The sequence below is a fragment of the Cucurbita moschata genome, unplaced genomic scaffold (genome assembly GCF_002738365.1).
Source record: "Cucurbita moschata cultivar Rifu unplaced genomic scaffold, Cmos_1.0 Cmo_Scf00015, whole genome shotgun sequence".
NCBI classification, from domain to species: Eukaryota; Viridiplantae; Streptophyta; class Magnoliopsida; order Cucurbitales; family Cucurbitaceae; genus Cucurbita; species Cucurbita moschata.
Window position 1 is genome coordinate 2,281,647 of NW_019268531.1, and position 21,546 is coordinate 2,303,192.

General features: G+C 36.6%; 4 protein-coding genes and 1 pseudogene across 6 annotated transcripts in view; 1 reads left to right on the forward strand and 4 right to left on the reverse strand.

The window, feature by feature from the left end:
* Positions 1 to 15,849, reverse strand: part of LOC111453658 (myb family transcription factor PHL7-like) — a 20,288-nt gene extending 4,439 nt beyond the window's left edge. For both annotated transcript variants that reach the window (XM_023094844.1, XM_023094843.1), the window contains exons 1-2: positions 15,839 to 15,849; positions 3,609 to 3,615 (exon numbers count right to left, since the gene is read on the reverse strand). The gene's annotated coding sequence lies outside the window, so the exon portion shown is untranslated. The remainder of the gene's footprint in view (positions 1 to 3,608; positions 3,616 to 15,838) is intronic.
* On the reverse strand, positions 773 to 5,711 carry LOC111453659 (protein PHR1-LIKE 2-like). Its single transcript, XM_023094846.1, has 6 exons — positions 5,211 to 5,711; positions 2,573 to 2,649; positions 2,413 to 2,467; positions 2,111 to 2,180; positions 1,926 to 1,995; positions 773 to 1,534 (listed from the first exon to the last, which is right to left on the reverse strand). Exons 1-6 carry the CDS (start codon positions 5,407 to 5,409, stop codon positions 1,064 to 1,066), a joined length of 942 nt encoding a protein of 313 aa, XP_022950614.1. The 5' UTR covers positions 5,410 to 5,711; the 3' UTR covers positions 773 to 1,063.
* LOC111453655 lies at positions 6,729 to 10,056 on the reverse strand. The gene is made up of 3 exons (XM_023094840.1): positions 9,796 to 10,056; positions 9,406 to 9,525; positions 6,729 to 8,438 (listed from the first exon to the last, which is right to left on the reverse strand). The coding sequence occupies exons 1-3, from the start codon at positions 9,895 to 9,897 to the stop codon at positions 7,026 to 7,028; spliced, it is 1,635 nt and encodes a 544-aa protein (XP_022950608.1). The 5' UTR covers positions 9,898 to 10,056; the 3' UTR covers positions 6,729 to 7,025.
* LOC111453898 lies at positions 10,499 to 10,595 on the forward strand (annotated as a pseudogene).
* Positions 14,998 to 19,374, reverse strand: LOC111453652 (probable galacturonosyltransferase 4). Of its 2 annotated transcripts, XM_023094835.1 has the most exons (10): positions 19,174 to 19,374; positions 18,840 to 19,061; positions 18,700 to 18,734; positions 18,509 to 18,550; positions 18,275 to 18,380; positions 17,995 to 18,158; positions 17,170 to 17,441; positions 16,662 to 17,019; positions 15,906 to 16,481; positions 14,998 to 15,560 (listed from the first exon to the last, which is right to left on the reverse strand). In XM_023094835.1, exons 2-10 carry the CDS (start codon positions 18,934 to 18,936, stop codon positions 15,285 to 15,287), a joined length of 1,926 nt encoding a protein of 641 aa, XP_022950603.1. In that variant the 5' UTR covers positions 18,937 to 19,061; positions 19,174 to 19,374; the 3' UTR covers positions 14,998 to 15,284. The 2 variants fall into 2 exon arrangements, with proteins under 2 accessions (XP_022950603.1, XP_022950604.1); XM_023094836.1 differs by lacking the exon at positions 18,509 to 18,550 and having other exon boundaries at positions 18,840 to 19,374.
* Positions 19,375 to 21,546: the final 2,172 nt, after the last annotated feature.

The window sequence follows — 21,546 nt, forward strand, 5'->3', positions numbered from 1 at the left end:
TTTTTTTTTTTTTTTTTTTTTTTTAAGTAAATTAATATTCGGTGAATTTCAACTTTATAAAGAAATACTAAATTGTCGTGATTTATATTGAAAAAATCCATATGGATTATAGGGTTTCTTTAACGTAACGTTAAATATTCAAAAACTTATTGTATAGTTTTAATATTTATAATTTATTAAACATAAAATTAAAAGTTCGTATAATTGCAGGAGAAAATTAAAAATTTAGAATTTATTAATATTTTTTTTAAATAAATGTAAAAAAGTAATCTTTATTTGAACTATTTAAAAATAAATAAATAATAATAATCAAAAGAAAAAAGAGAAAGGGAAAAGGAAAAGGAACGGCTCTTTCCGTTCCAACAGAAAATTATGTGTTGTAGTCAGAGTCAAAAAGACATCGGAAGTTGGGACTTTTCCTTGGCTTTTGGAGGACAGCTACACATCAAAGTATAAAACTTTTTTTCTTTTTTAATTCTTCAAATATAAACAATCTTTAATGGACATCTTAGATTTGCATTTTTTTTTTTTGTTGTTTCATCTTCCCCTTGTGAGATTCATCTCCAAAAATGGTGAATCGTAAGATCCCAGTTGGTTGAACAGGAAACTTCTTAGTATACACGTTTTAAAATCATGAAGTTGATAACGATACATAACGGATTAAAACGGACAATATTTACTAGTGGCGGACAATATTTACTAGTGGCGGACTTGAACGGTTACGGCCAGAGTTGTTATGGTTTAGTATAAAAAATAATTATGATACGCATCATCATTGGAAGAAAGGTCTATTGCACTGCTAACAAGTGAAAGAAGATGTGTTTCCAACAGAACACTACTGATTACACCCTGATAATAGATTCATGTCTGCCTAAGCCAGACAGAGATCGACTATAATTGTTCAGAACAGCCAAAAGAATGCCTAACTACTTGCATTTTCGACGAGTTGTCTACATACTAAACGGCATTCGCTCGTGCCAGATTCTAAATGATGAAATTTTTACAAAAGCTGGAAATAGAACATACTTTTCATCAATTCTGATGAGTTTTTGTCTGCAGAAGTTCATCCCCACATGTTGCACCCGGATATGCTGAGATGGTTCACTTGGATCATGTTGGCATCTTGTATTCTTTCCTTGGCTTCACCCCAAATCAAAGATGCATTTTCTGAATCCAAGTTAGCCATGTTTTTCTTGCTTGCAACAGGACTTTTCTCCATGGCCAATCCCCCTGGACTCTCGTTCGAGGTTAGGCAGCTTTCGGTCGAACAATCAGCCCTTTGGCGACGAAGATTAGTCTGAACTTCTTCTGTACCATTCACTCTTTCCATCTCTTGTGATTGTGAAGCATAGAAACCAAGTGGGTCGATAGAGAAACTTCTTGGGCTCTTACGATTTTGTCCTTGGGACTTCTTGCTGTCCGAGTCCGAAACCGCACCTCCAATGAACTGATCTGCAAGCATTTTACAAGCTCTCTCAAGCATAGCCAAATATCTTCGCTCGGCATCCTGACGAATCCGGAGGTGCTTCTCTGCCTGCCCAACGATGGTAAGGTCAGCTAGCTGATGAATGTAGTGTATCATACATTTTATATCAGTAATTCTCAACGTACTCGATCACAAGGATAATCAACCAAGCAAGTAAGCAATCTTAAAACTAGAAAGTAACAGCTCAAGCTCACCGCTAGCATATATTGTCTTATTTGGGATTTCCCCTTCGGGGTTCCCCTCAAAGATTTTAAAACGCATCTGGTAGGGAGAGGTTTCCACACCCTTGCAAAGAATGTTTCGTTTTAGGATCTCAGACTTTCTCCATTTAAATTAAGTTTAGAACCCACCAGGCATTCATTAACAGAGTTGGATCTTCATGAAATCTGTCTAAAACCATCATGAATTTCCATTTTAATGTCAAGGATGAGAATTTTACCTCAACTTGCAGATGTAACTTACTCTGAACTTCCATTTGCGCTCTTAATGCCTCCTTGACTTCATAACCACTATAACAGACATCGAAGTTATACACGGTTCGAAAATACGACAAATCTTGTAAACAAAACATTCGAGGCATTATCATAAGTGTCTTAAAGGAGGGAAAAAAAACTCTTATCTTACTCGGCCATTTCAGAAATTGGCAAGTCAGGAGAGAAATTATTGGTACTTGGGCTTTCTAAAAGATATGCACCTGATGTTCATTGCACCAAGCGATAAACAAAGATTTAAATATTTGGACCAGACAGGTTAAAGCTTTCAGAAATGAGTAGCTAGTGCAAATACTGGTGGTGAGAGGAAGAGAGCAAGCTCTTTTGGATAAGAACTCCATGACCCAACACTAATAAATGCAGTTGATATCAGCAGAGACTCATGGAGGCTATATCACTTGAAATGCAAAGACAGAACAGAAATTTATCGCTTACCATCCTTAGATGCCTCACCCATATCCTTCCCTGATTGCTTACCTAATCTGTATTTCTGAAATGTAGAAACAAGCAATGCATAAACACAAATTCATCATGAATTCCAACATCAGTTTCTTTTTGTTCATAAAAACATGCCTTTTTATGTCATTATGATTACCTGGAGGTGGCTCTTCAGATGGAAGAGAGTAAGTCCTTTCACATTCATTGTTCGCATTATTGCTTTTGGTGTAGCTTCTGCACCAAGTGTTCAAATGTCAAACCCTTATCATTGATTATAGAGTTCATGTATGACCCATATCCTCCACACCCTTGTCCCCACCAACAAATCAAAAGAAAGATAGCAATCAAAGCATGCATAGCATATTCTCTATGCTACTGAGCTGTATTGGCAACAAAGTGAACTTAATGATTACAACCCAAGTTCTGGTTTTTGTAAAACCTGGAGTCTTATGGTCAAACATGTCAAGCACTCTCCAGAAGACATGAAATAACAGGATCTTCAAAGAAAAAGCATAGAAGGCCAATTGATTTTTGTCAGATTGTACAATTTTAAACCTTAATGGGAGCGCTTCACACAATTCATTTTGTCTCCTTGGCTTCTAAGTTGTTCTTTTGGGTTCTCACAAACTCAATTAGATCTCAAATCTTTTCAGCTTCAATTATCTTTATGGGGAAACAAAAACTATCTTCAAACTGATGGGATTTCTTGCTGACAGACTGTGAATTGATACTCCTTATGGGGCAAGGCTAACAAAACCGATCAATTGTGATAAAACGGGATAACTTCTTTGATTGAGCAACTATTAATTATCGCTTCTAAGATATGATCATGAGGGAATCTTGATATGTACCTTACCGCCTAGACCATTGAGCTAATTAGTGAAGGTTTTCGTTTCAAACTACGAAAACCTCCAAGTTGTATGTAGTCTACTCATCAACATCCAAATCTTGTCTGGTTCAGCTCCTGTCATGTCCATTAACTTTCATACCAGGTAATTTATTCATATAAATTTGAAGTCTTGGACAGAGTCAAACAAACTAGAACTTGATTCATATACAAATTTGAAGTCTTGGACAGAGTCAAACAAACTAGAACTGCAAGGCTCTGTTGCTGTAACAGCCCAAGCCCACTGCTAGTAGATATTGTCCTCTTTGGGTTTTTGCTTTCGGGTTTCCTCTCAAGGTTTTAAAACGCGTCGACTAGGGAGAAGTTTCCATACCCTTATAAGGAATGCTTCGTTCTCTTCTCCAACCGATATGAGATCTCATAATCCACTCAATCCCCTCTCCAACCGATGTGGGATCTCACAATCCACCCCCCTTGGGGGACCAGTGTCCTCGCTGGCACACCGCCCGGTGTCTGGCTTCGATACCATTTGTATCAGCTCAAGCCCACCGTTAGCAAAAATTGTCCTCTTTAGGCTTTCCTTTCAAGGTTCATTCCCCTCAAGGTTTTAAAACGCATTTGTTAGGGAGAGGTTTCCACACCCTTATAAGGAATGTTTCGTTCCCCTCTCCAACCAATGTGGGATCTCACAATTGTAGTGAATACGTGAACATAAAAATGATGAATCATACTACTTAGGAATCAAACAAAACTGTTTATAGATTTCTTTTTTATCCAACTTCAAATCTTTTAGAATTGTATTTTAATAGTTTATGATGTTCAATAAAGTCATCATACTGACTGAAGTGGAAACATAGTTGGATAGAAAATCTAAAGGTGCTGACATCCTAATTATAAACTCATAATTGGATTATATCTGAAAAGGCTAAATAGAATTCTTAGCTGACATACACCTTAGATTTCAAGAACCAGATTCGCAAGAAAGATAACAAAGTTTAATCCCTTTTCCTGTTCTGTCAACCTTTAGAGGTTTCCTCCGCAAGAGTGTCCTTTTGAGCTAATTATCAGACTCTTAATCCAATCATTTCAACTAAAAACATAGACAAAACAACTGAATCTACTCAATGAAGTGTTCCACAAAAGCTTACTCCAATGAGTTTCCCAATGCCTAGAGATAGCTGATGCAAAGAATGTTTCCTTTTAGCAAGAAAAATGAATGAATACACCAAAAAGCCATACAAAAAGCTGGTCAAAGAAACCAAGAAAGCTAAACAAAAGTTGCAGGGATTCCAATCATTAAAAATAAGAAACAAAGTGACTATCTAAATCTACTCAATTTGTGAGCCAATTAGAAGCATACCCTTCCCAGACAACAATCATTTATGAACACTCTTCAAAGAACTCAAGCACAAAACCCCCATTTAAACTTCCATGGCTTTGACAGAGTCGTCAAGTTTTGAAGATTGGTTTAGAATCTGCAGAATTTAACCATTCTAGAGGAATTGAGCTTGGCCTCCCATTCCATTTCTCTCAAGTCTAGACCCATGGTTTCTTTTCTGCCATAAGCTATCTAGTTTATGTTCTTTCTACCAGGCCAAATGCTTTAACGATCGTTATGGATGAGAATCATTGAACAGGATCAAACTTCCCATTTACATTGCGAGCAAAAGTGAAAACCGGAAATAAAACGTAGGCGTTACAGTGCTTGGCCCTAAATTCAAGAGTACTTAAAATGATGATCGAAAATCGAAAACTAGGTATTAAGCAAACCATCGCTGCTATTTCTTAGTAAAACAGAGAAATGTTATTCAAGCTAGTTGAGTGAACAGGTTTTGTGCTTCAAGTAGTTCGTGTATGGCAGCAAACAGATGAAGAACAAGAAGAAAACATCCAGATTAATGAGACGAAAAGCTCTAGAAATTAGGTAAAAGAAGAAAGAAGCACTAACTGCTAGCACCACCGAGTTGAGTGACGGCATCGACGAATCGCTCATGAAGATCGGCAGTCCATCGGAGGCGAGGTTTGGGATCTGAAGTCAAGACGAGACAAGGATCTCCCCGATGGCTGTGAGTGAGTTCGGAAGCAACAGAACCACGGCCGCCATGGATCTGGATATCTCCATCGGGATTAACAAGCCTCGGAAACATATCCTTCCGAAAGAAATGCTGAAAGTTGAAATGAATCAACAGAACAGGGAAGGCGAAACTCTGAAGAAACAATGAAATTGTTCACAGAAACGAAGAAGAAGATGAAATCTGTAGTTTGGGTAACAATGATTTACAGAGAAATTGAGGCTCCATTCCCTTTCTGCTAAGAAGGTGAGGAAAAGGGTGGGAAAAAGTAGTGCTTGAGAGAGAGAGAGAGAGAGAAACAGAGAAACAGAGGAAATTGGCGCACACTTCGAAGCTTTGTCTTTTTCTGTCATCATCGTCTTCGATGCACCAATTACTTGTCAAATTGGAGAATGTAATAAACGACGACGATTCCTCCATGGAAGGGCGAAACGGGCATTCAACATTTTACAATTGCTCGGTATAAAGATCAAATTATCGACCTTTGAAATAATTATGAAAGACTTATGAACCGAACTAATTATCAAAATTCCTTAGCATAATGTTACTTTTAGCATAATTATAAAAGACTTTGAAATAATTTTTTTAATTATTTTTATGAAGGTCGAAGATATTAATGTTAGTTTTTAAAATTTTAAAATTTTATGAGTATTTTTTAAAATTTTTATAAAAAAAGAAAAATTAATTGCTAAAATTATATATATATATATATATATTTATTGTAGCTGCATTTTTTATTATGTTTGATTAGAGCGAAATTACCATATTGTCCTTTGTGTCACGCGACAAATAATTTTGTCATATTGATGACTTTGTCGACCGGTAGTTGAATGTTTACTTTTTGAGCTAAGTGTTAGGAATTTTATTTTATTTTATTTTTTATTTTTTTGTTGAGAGATTAACCAATTACAATCATAATCATTTATTTCATTTATTTCGCTTATTTGAACCGGTTGCCAATTAATGTTTATTTTACCATTATACCCTCCACCTCAATTCAATTTTTTTTTTTTTTTTTTTTAAATAAGGCAAAGAAACCAAATTAAGTTTAATCGTGTCAAGTAGATGTAACAAGTTAAAAAAGTTAAAAAAGAAGACTCATTTATGATATTTGATCTCTACCAATTGCTTTAATCTTCAAGAACTCAACATTAAATTGGAAAGAACGTCACAAAAAGTTACCAAGGGTTATGCACGATAGAATAATGTCATTGAAATTTCGTAAATCTTGATTTCCAAAGGGTTTTCCACACTCTTGCTTACCAATCCGTTGACGAGGACGGCCCAACTTGATCCAACTCTCGTTGATCAGAAGATTGGTGAACTTTATTGTCATCCCTTCGAGATAAAATGATCATATTTTTAAAAGGTCTGATTCATTAGTAACGTGAATATAATAATAAAATTAAACCGAGTTTATATTAATTGAACTTTACTGGTTGAATATGGACCAAGTTAACAAACATTCCTATCATTAACAAGTATAATAAAACCCAGCTACCAAACATACTGAATCGTCTCTGTCCTTTTTACAATGCCATGTTTTGGTTCTGAAGAAAGGAGAAAGAATAGCTTAGCGTTGAATCTCATGCTGCTACCCCATCATCCAATCACTTCACCATCAGATACTGTGTTGCTCTACATTTTGGAGCGCTCTCTTCTAAAGCTACCTCTGTGTCTCATCCCTAAACTTAAAGCCGGTAAGAATGCAGATGCTTCGCCCATCTTCTAGCCATGAACGGGTCGTGATAATCCCATCTTTCGATGCTGCTAATCCTCCCGCCCAGACTCGGATCCTCTTCACTGTTTTCGCGGCCAGCTTCATTGAAATTACTATTGTTGTTGCTCTTGTTTCCTAAACTTAGAAAGATTTCGCCTGCTTTCATGCACTCCTGATCGTCGACTTCTCCATCGACATAGCTGTATCTTACCCTGACATGTCCTTCATTATCACCGCACAGGTTGTCGATTACAATTCGCTTTTCTTCGTCACCTCTCAACTCTGCAATACTAATGATGGTTGATCTGCCGCTTTCCTCTCCAACTCTTAGTTGGATGTCTCTGATGATTCCTCTCAGTACTTTTGTCATCAGAAACTCTTCAAACTCCTGCATTACAAAACCATTTGAAATGCTGAACCCCATTCCGACGTGAAACCAATGGATTGGGACGGCGGGCGATTCCAAGTTGATGAGATGGTACGGTTGAGTTCGGCTATCAGATAGATGCAGAATGGAGGAGTTGGGATTCTTGTGAATACTATCCTCAAGTATCTTAACTGCTTTCTTCAGCCCTTCCACGGCATCTGCCTGCCCCATGTAGAAAAGACGGTCAATGACTTGTAAGGCAGCTCTCTTTCCATAAGATGTCATACGTTTCAAAGGAAACACACGGGTAGCAGCAGACGAGTAGGTAACAATGGCCAAACGGTCAATGGAACGGAGGGAGGAAACCACCAAGGCCATGGCTTGCTTGAGGAGTCTCAGGTGTGGGCCATTGGAGCATGCAACCAGGACTAAGTCAGTCGCTGGTTGATGTGCCAATTTCACCGAAAGGAAAGCTCTCATTCTGTTCCTGAGGTTGCCTGTAGTACGAGGTGTTTGCCGAGCTGGTGATTGCAACAAGGGAGAGGGGCTTCTGCAGGGGAAGTGTTGACGCAGTGGTGGCCGAGCATGGTGGTTGGAGCATACATAACCCGGGGCACAACCACTCACCTGGATCGGAGGACAGAAGTTTGATGGGGCCGAATGTACAGAGAAAGAGAGACGAGAATCATGAGAAGGTGTATGGTCAGGTTCAACAGGGTCATCATCATCATAACGTCCAGAGAGCAGGAAGGACCGGCGATTGATGCGGAATGTGGCAATGGAATCATCAAGAATACGGAGAATAGGATCACTCTGGGTGCAAAGTGGGGCTGAATTCCGGGGCAACTGGGTCCACTGAGCTCGACAAATGGGGCATGTGACACTGCCATGGCGGACATTAGAGGAGATGCAAGTGAAATGGAATGCATGAGAGCACTGTGCAGTGAAAATGGCCTGCCCTGGACGACTCCCTTTGGTCTTGTAGTTTAGAGGGTCAAGGCATATGGCGCACAGATTCTGCCATACGAATCAAGACAAATATGCAGATAAGATAATTGATACTGAAAAAGAAAGAACCTCTGACTCAAGTTAGAGCTCAACTTTTCATAATGTTTATTATTTATTAATCATACAAGTATACTTTATTGCTTGGTATTAAATATGTCTCATTTTAATTTAACACAGTAACGATTATTAAATAATAAAACTATGACATGACAGACTAAGCAAATAACAACCAGTTTAAATCTTGAAAAAGAGAAAAAGAATTGAAAAGTAAGCAATTAAGATGAATTAGGAAGAGATCAAAACTTTTCTGGTCCAAGAATAAAGTTGAACTCTCTCTACTGGATATTCATTGAAGTAGCAATCGAATATTGGCTCAAGAAAAGCAAGAGAGGATTTGACTGCCTTTTTGTTCAGATCTTTTCAAAGGGTAAATGTAATGTTTCACTCCAGTAATCAGATTCACATCAAAAGCATAAAACCAAAGATCAAGCAATGAACAAAAGACTTCTTAAATTGATAATGGCTCAAAAGCTGTGCAAGTATCTACCATAATCAAGAAATATTTTGTCTGTTCAAATAATCAAATTTTTATGACAATGTTCGGAAAAGCAATAAGAGATTTTAATTCCTCTGCCAATTCATGAACCCAACAAAGATTCAGCTACAAGAAAATCAACTAAAGCTCGCACTTTTGTGGGAATTAAGATTAAAAAAGGAGTGTTGGTTAAGATTATAATATACTTGAAAACATGAGATAACAATTTTCTAAAAACAATTATTATTCTAAATAAACAGAAAATCCTTTTGAATCCATCTTCCAAACAAATCAGATAGGAACGCAACACTAAATGGCTGCAAGAATCGCAAAGATTTCTGCACACGAACTCAAAATGCTAAAATGTTTTCTTTGACCAAAGACAAGTTGCATACGGAGCGGTACTAAAACTAGGCAAATTGTTCATAAGGGGTCAATTACCTTGGAAGGCAGATTGTTCGTGGTTCTTGATTCTGTTTGTTCAGCAATTTCAGCTTCTCCAACTTCTTCCACGACGTACCTTGGTTTTTCAGCGGATGGAGCAGCCGAAAAATTCGAGGTCTGTAATACAAAGTCCAATAAGAGGAAAACCAAATTAGAGTCCCACCAGAACAAAATCGGGACGGATCATACACCGTAGTACATGAAACAAAACAAAAATTCGTATGTAATCAAGATTCCACAAAAGAAAAAAAAAATCCACAGGAAGAAGTGAAAATCAGGAACAAGAAACCAACGGCATTTGAGACAAAAGATCGAAAACAAAGATTTCAGCCATGAAATCTAGCAATTTAAGCAATGTGCAGGTCAGAAACAAGGGAAGAAGCTTACAGAGCGAGCTTTCCGAGGAGAGAAAGAACGGCATGCGTATGCAATCTTTCTAGCAGCTTTCTTAAGAATCGAGGTTCCCCGTCCGCCGCCTCCGCCTGCCATTCTGCAAAACCTCTCACCAATGCACTACCATCACAGCCGCAAGAAGAGTAGAAAGCATCAAATGAAGAAGAAGAAGAAGAAGAATGGCGAATTCTGCAAAATCCGCAGAGAGGAGAGGAAAGGAATGGGAATGCGCCTGCCAATGGATGCGAAGTGGAGTGAGTCCCCACAGCTTTAAATTATTCAATGCCGTCCTTTCGCTTTAATTATTTACCCTTTTTTTTTCCCCTTCTTTTGTCAGTTTCCTTTCCATTTAAATTTATTATCTATAATTTAATTCTTTCAAATTTTTTTAAATTTTAGAAATTTATTTATTTTATTTATTTTATAATTTTATAATTTATATTTTTATTAAACACAAAGTTCTATATTTAATATAATAATTAATTATTTTAAGACTTAAAATTAAAAAATTTTAAAATTTAGTTTAGAAATTGTTTTATGTAATTTATGTTTAATAAATTATTTATGTATTAACATAATTAAATTCCTAATCTATTAGTTTAATTATTAGTGTTTAATCATTAGAGTTCAACGGTATTTAACTTTTAATTTTTTTTAAAAGGTTGAATATTATGTTACAATATTAATAAAATTGATAGTTGGGACATCCGATAAAATTGGAACGATACAGAGAAGATTAGCATGGCTGTTGTGCAAGGATGACATGCACAAATCGAGAAATGGTATCAGAGTCAGACACCGGACGATGTGTCAGCTTTCTCGCTGTTTCCCAAAGGGGGGTAGACACGAGGCAGTGTGCCAGTAAGGACACTGGGCCTCGAAGGGGAGTGGATTTGGGAGTGGTCCCACATTGATTGGAGGAAGAAAAGAGTGCCAGCAAGGACGCTGGGCCCCGAAGAGGGGTGGATTGTGATGTCCCACATTAGTTGGGGAGGAGAACAAACCACCATTTATAAGAGTGTGGAAACCTTCCCCTAGCAGATGTGTTTTAAAGCCTTGAGGGGAAGCCCGAAACGGAAAGTCCATAGAGAACAATATCTGCTAGCGGTGGATCTGGGTCGTTACAAAGAAACTTATTAAACAAGTCATATGACCGTGATTCGCTCTCGAGCCTTACAGGTGGTCTCTATCAATCCCATTGCATCTAAGATTACTACAAGTGCATCCATTTTCCTATGACTGCCCTCGAAATAACTTAAGAGAAAGCCCTTATTTACCCCACTAGGTAGTCGAGATGCAATCCGTTCGCTAGGAGTGACAGACAACGTATTCATACCAATAACTTTAGTATCACGTGATTCTAAGACATATAATCTTATTATCATTTCGAGACGAGATAATGACATTTTCACTGATAAATAAAAATATTTTTCATCTCAAGGACATTCGGGATTCACTCGGTTCATCTCACAAAACACAAAAAAAGACTTTAAAAGAACATAAATTTGAATCGAACACGTGTACGAGAATTAAATAAACTAGGGTCGACGTAAGAACGGGTTAGATTTGAAAATTGAAAGTTTGGAAGGAGAAGGAAATGAAAAGGTTGATAATGATGGGTTTGGCATTGATCCAGGCAGCCCACCCCCGCAGCGCTTGAGTGCAATGCATGATGGCGGGAAGCACAAAAAGGCAAAGGCAAAGGCAATGGCAAAGGCAAAGACAAGGCCAATTTGGGAGTCAACAAAGCAACCGCCCGGCGCGCCCCAACATCTCAAATGCTTTTGATTTTCTTCTTCTGCCCGTTGTCTTCCTTTTGGCACTTTTCATATTAGGAGTTCATCCCCCTTTCATTCACTACAACCAACCAAACACATGCCTTCTTTTCCCACTTCTCTTACTTGCATTGCATTTTACGTGTCGATTTCATTGTCGTTTTGAAATGAAAGAGTACGGATAAGATTCGACTTGATGTTGGAAATGTACAAACGGTCTGCATTTGTTATAGATCCTGATGTTCTTTGATATCTATCAGTGGAAGATAACTTCTCTATCTCTAATAGTTTGATTCACGAGAACCCATGTAAAATCAATCGCATCTGTATCAATAAGAAATGACAAAGATCTTAGGTGAATAAGTGCATATGTCTGGAACAGTTCAAGCCTCTCGTTAGCAAATATTGTCCTTTTTTAACTTTTTCTTTCAGACTTTCCTTCAAAGTTTTTAATTACGAATAACAAAGATCTCCTTCTCTTACTAACACTCATCTTTTGGGTCTTTCGGGTTTTAAGGATAATGGTATTAGTTCAAAATCTAAACTTTAAGAACCCAATTGCATAATAGGGTATCTATATCAATAAGAAATGACAAAGATCTGAGGTGAACAAGTGCATATGTCTGGCTTCCACTGTTCAAGTCTCCCATTAGCAAATGTTGTCATTTTTTAACTTTTCCTTTTAGGCTTTCCCTCAAGATTTTTAATTACGAATAACAAAGATCTCGTTCTCTTACTAACACTCGTCTTTCGGGTCTTTCGAGTTTTAAGGATAATGGTATTAGTTCAAAATCTAAACTTTAAGAACCCAGTTGCAAACACGGCAGTGTGGTGACAGTAAAGAGAGAGGGACCTGACCCTAAGCTAAGGTAATAGAGAGGGAATCTGCTCTTTTTACCTTAAGGAAAAGCTTTGGCCTTTGGCTTTGGCCTTTGGCTTTGGCTTTGGCTGTGCTGGTGCACATGAAAAGAAGGGAAGGGGAAGAAGAAACAGGGCCCAGCAGACAAGGTGACTGCTGTCTGAAATGCCCTGCCTGCTGCTGCCCCAAAACCAAATTAAATCCTTGCTTGCTTACCAAAAAAGTGACTCATTTGACCATTTTCAAAAGCAACCCTCCTAGTTTTGGCTCCAAAAATCGAGGTTGTTTGGCTTAGGACAGCCAGCCTAAGGCTAAGATAAGATGAGCCACTGAATGAATGAACGAACGAACCACCTCATTTGCTGTGTCTTTTTTTCAGTGCCCTTTTGCTTCTTGTGGGCTGACTTGACTGTCTTTGTTTGGTCACAAAATGAGCCTAACACTGCCACATCAAACATCTTTGTACTGTGAAGTTAGCTCAGTCAGAAGAAAATGGGTAATTATATCTGCTTACCTCAAAACAGAGGTTCGAGTCTTCTACGTTCATCTATTGTTGAACTCAACGTCTTTTCTAACCAAAAAGTTGTCCGAGACTTAACCAATACTCGAAAATCCAACTTTAAAGATGCCCACACACAACTACATGAACACTCAATCCAAGCCACAAAGCTAAGTATTCACAAATATGTCTAAATCCAACGTTAAAATATGTAAATCTCATTGAAACATAGACACCCAGCATGTGTAAAAAATGAGTTGATTAAAGCTAAATTACGAAAAATATCTTTGAATTTTTCCCTTTACTTCGAAAATACTTTTGAAAAATCGTTAATTCAGATAATGTAATATTACTATTAACCTATCGTAAACATTTCAAAACGAGAAATTCGTTAAAGATATCTGACGAAAATTAGACATTGGAAAGTGTGACAATAAGCTAAAATGATATGGTGGCGTCTAGGTCCCAATTTTTGTTTCAAATCATTGGCACATTATTCTAGATCTCAATTTACAGCCAACGTCCCAAATGATTCCTACGTTAATAATAATTTTGAAATATTTTTGAAATATCAAAAAGTAAAGTTTATGAGAATTTTTTAGTCGATATGAACGTAAATGAACAGGCAAGAAGGGAGAGAGATGGTGAATGGGTATCTAACCCCCAATTGAAGCAATGCATATAGCAAAGATGGGATATGATTGGTTTGATCTGATCTGATATCACCAGGTACAATGATTGATGATATGGAGGCCAAAGTTGCTTATTAGATCATTTGATCCACACGGTTCCACCCAAAAAGGTTCAAATCTCAATGCACTTTCCACATGCCTAACAACCTCTACTTCAAATAAATCTACAAAGAATCAACCAAATCTGGTGAGCCCAGTTGATTCATCAATCTATTTGGCTAATAGATTTCTAGGTTTGTTCTTATGCAATTTTAAAAGGGAGTGAAAAGCCTTCAGCTCTTTCAATCATTGTTGATTTGATTAGTTTTAAATAGATTCGCTATGTTTTTAGTCTTTTTCGATCCATTTGAGCATTTGATCCGGTTCTTTAGTCAAATTCTTCATGTATTGCAAATCAACATGTTCATTTGATATTGATCATTATATCCTTCGCTCTTGGTTGTCAAATCAATAATATCTATATGTAATTAACATTAGCGAGAATTTAGCTTAAATTCAACCTAACGTTTCGAGTGTGAGAATTCAAACTGTTTAGGAGAGATTTAGTTAAATTTACACAAAGACATGAAAGACAAAAATACCTCAAGAGTTTTGGGTTGGTTTTAGTCTATTGCCCATGAGTTTACCCATCCAACCCATTAGCTTCTGAGAGGCGTGGAGCTGCATGGACAGAGAGGGTTACGTATGCAGGCCGACATCTACTGGGCCCTGAAGTTAGTGGCAAGCAAACGACTATGAATCAATAGTTTAAACCCAAAATCCAGATGCCAAGCAGAAATAAAGCCATTCGAGTCCTAAACAAGAATTGTGGCCACACACTTTGAAATTTGAATCACAGATGGGCGCCACTTTCAACAGGCCCCACGAAGAAGAACCATTCATTATATCAATCAACCAAATTGGAGTAAAGGAGACAAAAGACATCAAACAAGCACGCGTGATTGGAGGAATAAAGTGGTAGCTGCACACATAAATGGCATAGCCAGAACCCACCTTGCTTTTCCCTTAAAATTCACCAACCCTCAACTCCCCCCCCACCGCTCTTCTCATTATACAGCGATCCAAATCACAAGTTACAACCCAATTCAACCCAACCGAGAGGCCTCTCTGTTTGAGTAAAATCATATCAAATGAAGCATGATATAAAGCAAGGAATGAACTCAATAGACAAGCTACTAGAAGATGTCAAATCTAAGAAAGAAATGATCTTCAATGAACCTGAAAGAAATTTTATTTTTGTCTTGCTATCGTTTCGTTCGTACCCTCCAAACGAAGTCATTTGGCCTGTTTCGGTAATAATATTTTCATGATAACAGACAGAAGTTTCAGATAATACAAATAAATGAGAGAGAGAGAGAGAGAGATACCATCTTTTTCAAAATCTCAAATTGCAACTGGCAATATTTGAGGAAAAGGAGTTGGTCAAGTACATTTTGTAAACCAACAGAATATAGAGACCCACATATGATATACATCTGAAGTGGGGGGAATTAAGAATAGATAGCATCAGTTAAGTTCTACTTTACATAACCAATAAACAAATCAAGAAGGGAAAAATAAATTAGAGAACCAAAAAAATAAGCAGAGATCCAGACCTGGAAAATTAACTATTGTGGATGTTAGACTCATCGAGGAATCTTTGAATCCACAAGGACCATTCATGGATTGATGTTGCATTCTCTTAGATATAGATTGTCAAAATCAACATGCTTTGCCCAATAATTTCGGTACTTGGGTATGGCTATCTCGAGCCAAGGCTTCATGTTCCCATTATAGTGTATAACGGCCGCTCGTTCAATATCCTTCTGCCCAACATTAGGATTGTAACCAAGGCCTAGAACATGCCAGGATTTGTCAAGATTATAAGTGCGCTTCCAAAATGTGATGAGACCCGGTGGTAATGTCCCCAGCTTCCACAATTGCATGTCGTTATTCTGGGGGAAAAAGAAAATACAATGTTTTGAGCAGGAATACTATTTCCAAGGAGCTAGGATCTACAAGTCACAATACGACAATACTACCCAGCACTCTAAAGATATGCATCACTGTCCATCTTCAAGAAAAAATTTATTGATGTCACACAAATTTATTATATCCACCAAACTCCAGTTTACTACGTATAATTGGCACACAAAGATTTAACTAGAACGAACACGTTTCCGTTTCAATCCTTCTTCCAGACGTATTTTTAATGTTGAAAAGGTTTGTTCACTACCAATGCTTCGAATGTTCCCAAGTCATATGACAAGTGGAATAGATACGAATTCATAAGAACTTACCAGCGTCTGCCAGGAGTGGTACACCTCTGTAATATTCTGCCTCTTCCATTCATCCAAATCAAAGACATTCATGCCATATGCCCAACCACAGGCACGAGGATCAAAATTTTTTGAGATGAGAGGGTTTGAGAAATTGAGATATCTATCAAACCGATGAAAGCTTTCTCCACAAGTCTCTACAGCACCATTAACATTTCCCTTCAAATCAACGAACCAAAGTTTTGTGAGATCTTTCTGCACTACTATATCATCATCCAGGAACAAAACTTTTTTGAGCTTCGGGAATAACTGTGGGAGGTAAAATCGTAGATGGTTCAAGATGGACAAGTACTTTGGATTCCGGAACTTCATATTTGCATCAGAGCTAGCCTGATGAGCCCGGAAATAATAGTCTATCATAGACGAAGAACTCAACTGCTTAAGAACTGGACTATAACTGGTGTTTAACCATGTAAATTCTTCCGTATTCTGAACCTGGATGGTAGCTTTGCCAGGTGGATTAGCTTGAAACCACATCCTCATTGCTGCATAATTGAGTTTATCTGTAATAATGTGGAAAACGTGTTTTGAAGGCTCCTGAAATTATCAAATACGTGAAATAAGTCATGATTTCAAACAAAGGGAAAGGTCCATAGTTGTATCAACTTTAACAATGACAAGAAATCAGACTCTTTCTGCCAATCCCAAACAACCGTGAAAAAAGAAATCAATGTATAAACTATGAAAAGACATCATAATTCCACGAGAAATATATACCTCTGCATGAGTGATTGTTGAGTTAACAACTACTGCTGCAGCCAATATATTATCTGAGAATAACGCATAATGATACAGGTCCGGATCTTCTAGTTTCTCTTGACCTGGGAAATGCTGTTGGGACAAATTCAGAGAATAGTATTCGGTTGTCAGGCGCAAGGGAAGGCAATGAAGGCCTTTAGGAAGTGTTTTTGCAGTTAATTGTGTCAAAAACAGGGTTTGCTTCTTGTGCACTCGCAACTGCTCTTCAGTTGAGTGAAGCATCGCTCGCAGTTTCTTTACCACAATAGAACAGTCATCCTGAGTTTGTTTCCCTTTTGCCAGTGTTTGCTCCATTGTCTTCAATCTCTCGTTGGCACTGCAACATTAATAGCATCCAATAGTGAACACAAAGACCCTCTCAAGAATGTCCCATCCCATTAGATTTAAATAGATATAGAAGAAACAATAACTCATTCTCAGATGGAACATTAACATGGACACGGATGGCATCAGAAAGAAAATTTACTTTTTAGGTAGCTCAGAATCCTTGCTTGCATCACCTAATGTTCGTTGAATTTCCTTTATCCTCAGTCGAAGTTCTCTTGTAAGGTGGGGATTGTTCCTAGTGCCTGGAAGAGAGAGGTAAACTTTGGCCCTTATGAGCTGATCCTTGAGATGTCTTACCCGAGCATTAGGAAAAGCAGCTTGAACATTCTCTGATTCAGATCTTGATCTTCCTATTTCTCCCCCATCAGCTTTCTCAGAAGCTTGGGTGGCTGGCTGCTCATGTTTGGGATTCTGGCAGTTGGCAAGGAAACATAGACACAAGGAGAAGAGAAAATAGAGATAAAATAAGTGATTATGGGAATAAGTTCATGCACAATATATAGTGGTTGCATAATCTTCTGGAAAATTCATTGTATACAAGATAAAGAAACATTCTGAATAAATCAAAAAGTTGATTAATTATTCCTGGCAGCAAGACGAGCTGACTCTTATGTACTCCCTTTATGGCTCTACTTCGGGAGGGCTTTAGAAATAGAGCCATTTGGTTAAAAGAAGCAATAGAGAAACTACATAAATGACTCCTTTGGCATAGTATTGGAGCCAGAAAATTACGTTGCAAATTTGCTATCTAGCCACAGCGATAGGCTTCTCGAGAGAATGGAAATGAAAGCTCTTGATAAAAACAATAACTCTTGCTGGATAATAAGTTAATCAGAACTATCCATGCGAAACTCATGAAAAAACTATCAAAGATTTCTAAGAATCACCCTGCACATGCAAATAATTCTATAACAACAGGACAACTAAAGAGTATAGGAGAAATGGCAAAAAGCCAGATTCATACAGGATCGACTTTGCTGTTCTGTTCACCGGTACTATCGGGATCCCCTCTAATGGTATTTGCCATCCCAAATGGATCCGTAACCTGCTTGATTGGATTTTCGTTTTGAGAATGATCTTCCTCATTAGTCATGGTCAATACTCTATTAGATTTACGCTCTACTACTCCTACAGATTGTGCACCAGAAGAAAAAATTAACAAATGACAAGGTAAAGAAATATACAAAACCAGAAACCAGTGTTATAAACAGAAATATTTATATATAGCACATCCTTGGCCAAACCTTGGGTGCCGTCGTTCCTCTGCCAAACCGAAGCAGCGGAATCAGGAAGTGAATTGTTGTCCGAGTAAACAACCGCGACGGGCTCTTCGACGCTTGATGAAGATTTCTTTTACCCAAAACGATGAATCAAAGAAGAATCGTCAGAAAAATTGGTATCCAAAAAATGCAAGAACCAGAACAAAAGCGAATAATAAATAGATTTAAAAAATTGTAGGAAATTGACAAAGTAGCTATCCCATCGGGAGGATTTAGATGCCTGACATCGCTATTGAAACCCTGGTTTACGAAGACACAGGGAAATTAGAAGAAAAAGTGGGAGAAAACAGCCAAACGATCGAACCAAACGCTTTTTTTTTTTTTTTCAATATCGCAATGGCAAATAACAAGATGAAGCATACAGAGCGAGTCTACACGGATTTACTCACCGAAGTTGAAAAATCTTCAATAAAATCGCCTTTAGCTGCAGAAATGAAAACGCTATTTCAAAATCTATAGATAGCAGCGAAACGAAAAAGTAAACGAACCGGATTCCAGAACGAAATCGGCGAGATAGAAGGACACTTACATGAGAACTCGATGGTGGCGAGGCGATTAGAGTAAAGCAGAATCGGAGCAATAACCGTCATAAAGAGCATCAACGCCACCAGATTTCTGATCCGCATCTTTCATTCAAAATACAAAAAACCTAGCAATTTGCAAAGTAACCAAATCCTCACTCCGCCGATCGGCTCAAACGGTATGCCAAATAAACACCACACGTCGTCGTCCGCAAAGACTCCGTCAGAATCTTACATAGAAGAAACGAAAATAGGAAAGAATATAAGAAGCAATACGGCAATCGTTCATCGAAGGATAAAATCCCTTTTGGCGGGGAAGGAACTGTATTCTCTCTGCTCTACCTGAGACTACACCTCAACACAGTGCCTTACAGTGATGCCTTCTTCAGAAGAAGCAAAAATGGCTGAAGAGGACAGGAAGAAGAAGAAGAAGGAGTTTGATTTCGATCAGCATTCAGCAATCAGCGTCGTCCTTCCCGCACTTTTGAGGAAGAAGAAAGACAACTACGAATCGACGATGTCCAACACGTGATAGAACGAGAAAATTACGGACAGCCCAACCTTATTATATAATTTTCCTTATTTATTTATTTATTTATTTTTATTATTATTTTACAAATATCTAAAATTTCATAAATCTCAATTTTTTTCTATAAACTTTACTGTATTTTAATAATTTTTAAATTAACCGATTTAATAATATAAAATTAAATTATATCTTTTAAAAAAAATTAAGAATTAGTCTTATAATCTAACATTTTTTGAAGTTAAAAAAATTACTCTTGTATATTTATATTTATAAATAAAATATTTTATTATTTTATTTTTGTTATTTGTTAAGCTTTATGTCAATATTTTAATTTAATTAGACGAGTTATTTTATTTTATTTTCGTTTGAAGGGAATAAAAAAGTATAGGGTAAATTATTTTATTATTTTATTATTTTATTATTTTATTATTTTATGAGGATCAACCGTCAATAAAGAAATAGTAAAATAATACTGTTCCAATATTAAAATATTCCTGGATCTCACATGTTCCTCGCTAAAGGCCCAAATCGCCAGCTGCCAGCCCATTTACGAAAATAAACAAAATTAAATTATTATATTACATTTCTTTATATTTTAAATTTAAAAAAGTAACAAAATAAAATATATACGATAAAAAAAAAATCACTCTCACCTTCTAGTTTCGAGATTGAATCGAGCTAAATAGGTCATTTTTACTAACAAACGAAAGGTGGCACGAGAGTTACCAATTGCTTTAGAACGAGAAAAATATGTGATCACGTGGGCCGTTAGGCAATCGTGCTCTATCTCATGTAATTACACCGCTCAGGACGCGTGATCGCTTGCTTCCTTGTACATCCGTACAACATTTTTTTCCCTCTTATTCTCTATCCTTCTAATTAAATTGAAGACCCTCGTGAACGTCTATATTTGTTAGTATGAATGATCTTCTCTAAATAGCTCTTTAGCTAATTATATAAAAATTTAAAGAAATATATGATATTTGAAATTACTTCTAAAATTTGCATAAATTTTAATTATATAATTATTCTTTATTTAGCCATTTCCATTTTGAAACAATTTTAAAAATCTTAATTGGATTTTAAAAGATGTGTCTTAAAAGGACAATAAAACCTCAAATAATTAAAACATAATTCTTTTAAAATAATAATCAAACAACACATTGTTGTAACACGACATTAAATACAACGTTAATAGAGTAACCTAACACTAAAACTATTTATACAAGCTACAAATGTTGTTAAAAGGGTTTACTAGGTCTAGCTTATGATATTAACACATATTCCTTCTGTGTCGGTCTCAATCTAGTTCAACTTTAATGCTATTATTCCGACGTGTTTTAATATTATGTTGGCAACACGAGGATGACTTGGTAATAAAGCATCAATTATCATTACCAATTTAAGCATATTACCAATTTAAGCATAACTCAACTATTTAAAACATTATAGTTTCTACCAAAATGCAAGAAGTTGTTTGAGTGCGAACTTTGAAAAATGTCTAACGAGTTTTCCAAATAAAACTTTTAATTTTGTATATAAAAAGCCCGTTAATATTAAATTTATCTACAAATTGGTCCCTAAAATCAATAAATTTCTAGGACATAATAGATCTGACTTTTTTTAATTCTTTTCCTTCTAGTTGAGGATATACATTTGAACCAATTAAACTATATTCAAGTTAACGTCCAATAACCTTATTAGAAGTGTAAATCCGTTAATTCTTTTGGAGCAACCCAAGAGTCTGCTGTGTGGGCTACCCAGATAAAATTCAACTCAATCCAATCCAACTTTCAATTTTTAGATTGGCTGGATTATTTTTTAAAAATTATTTTAAAAAGTCGTACTTATCCAAAATACACCCAAAATACAAGAGGGTTAATAACTAAAATCTCATCAAATTCAAATATCAAATACTCACGAGTCATAATACATTACTAACGTAGATGTATTCCGCTTTCAAAAAAATTCAATCCAACCCAATCCAAGTTTTACAATCTGGGGTGGGTAGTCCAGATTATTAAATTATCAAGTCATATGAACGCGCTTAAACAAATCAAAGCTTAATATAATAGATAAAAAGATCGAATCAGATCAAATCAAACCGAGATAAATATAACTTAATTAATTAGGTCATAAGCTAAAAAAAAAAAAAAAAAAAAAAAAAAAAAAAAAAAAAAAAAAAA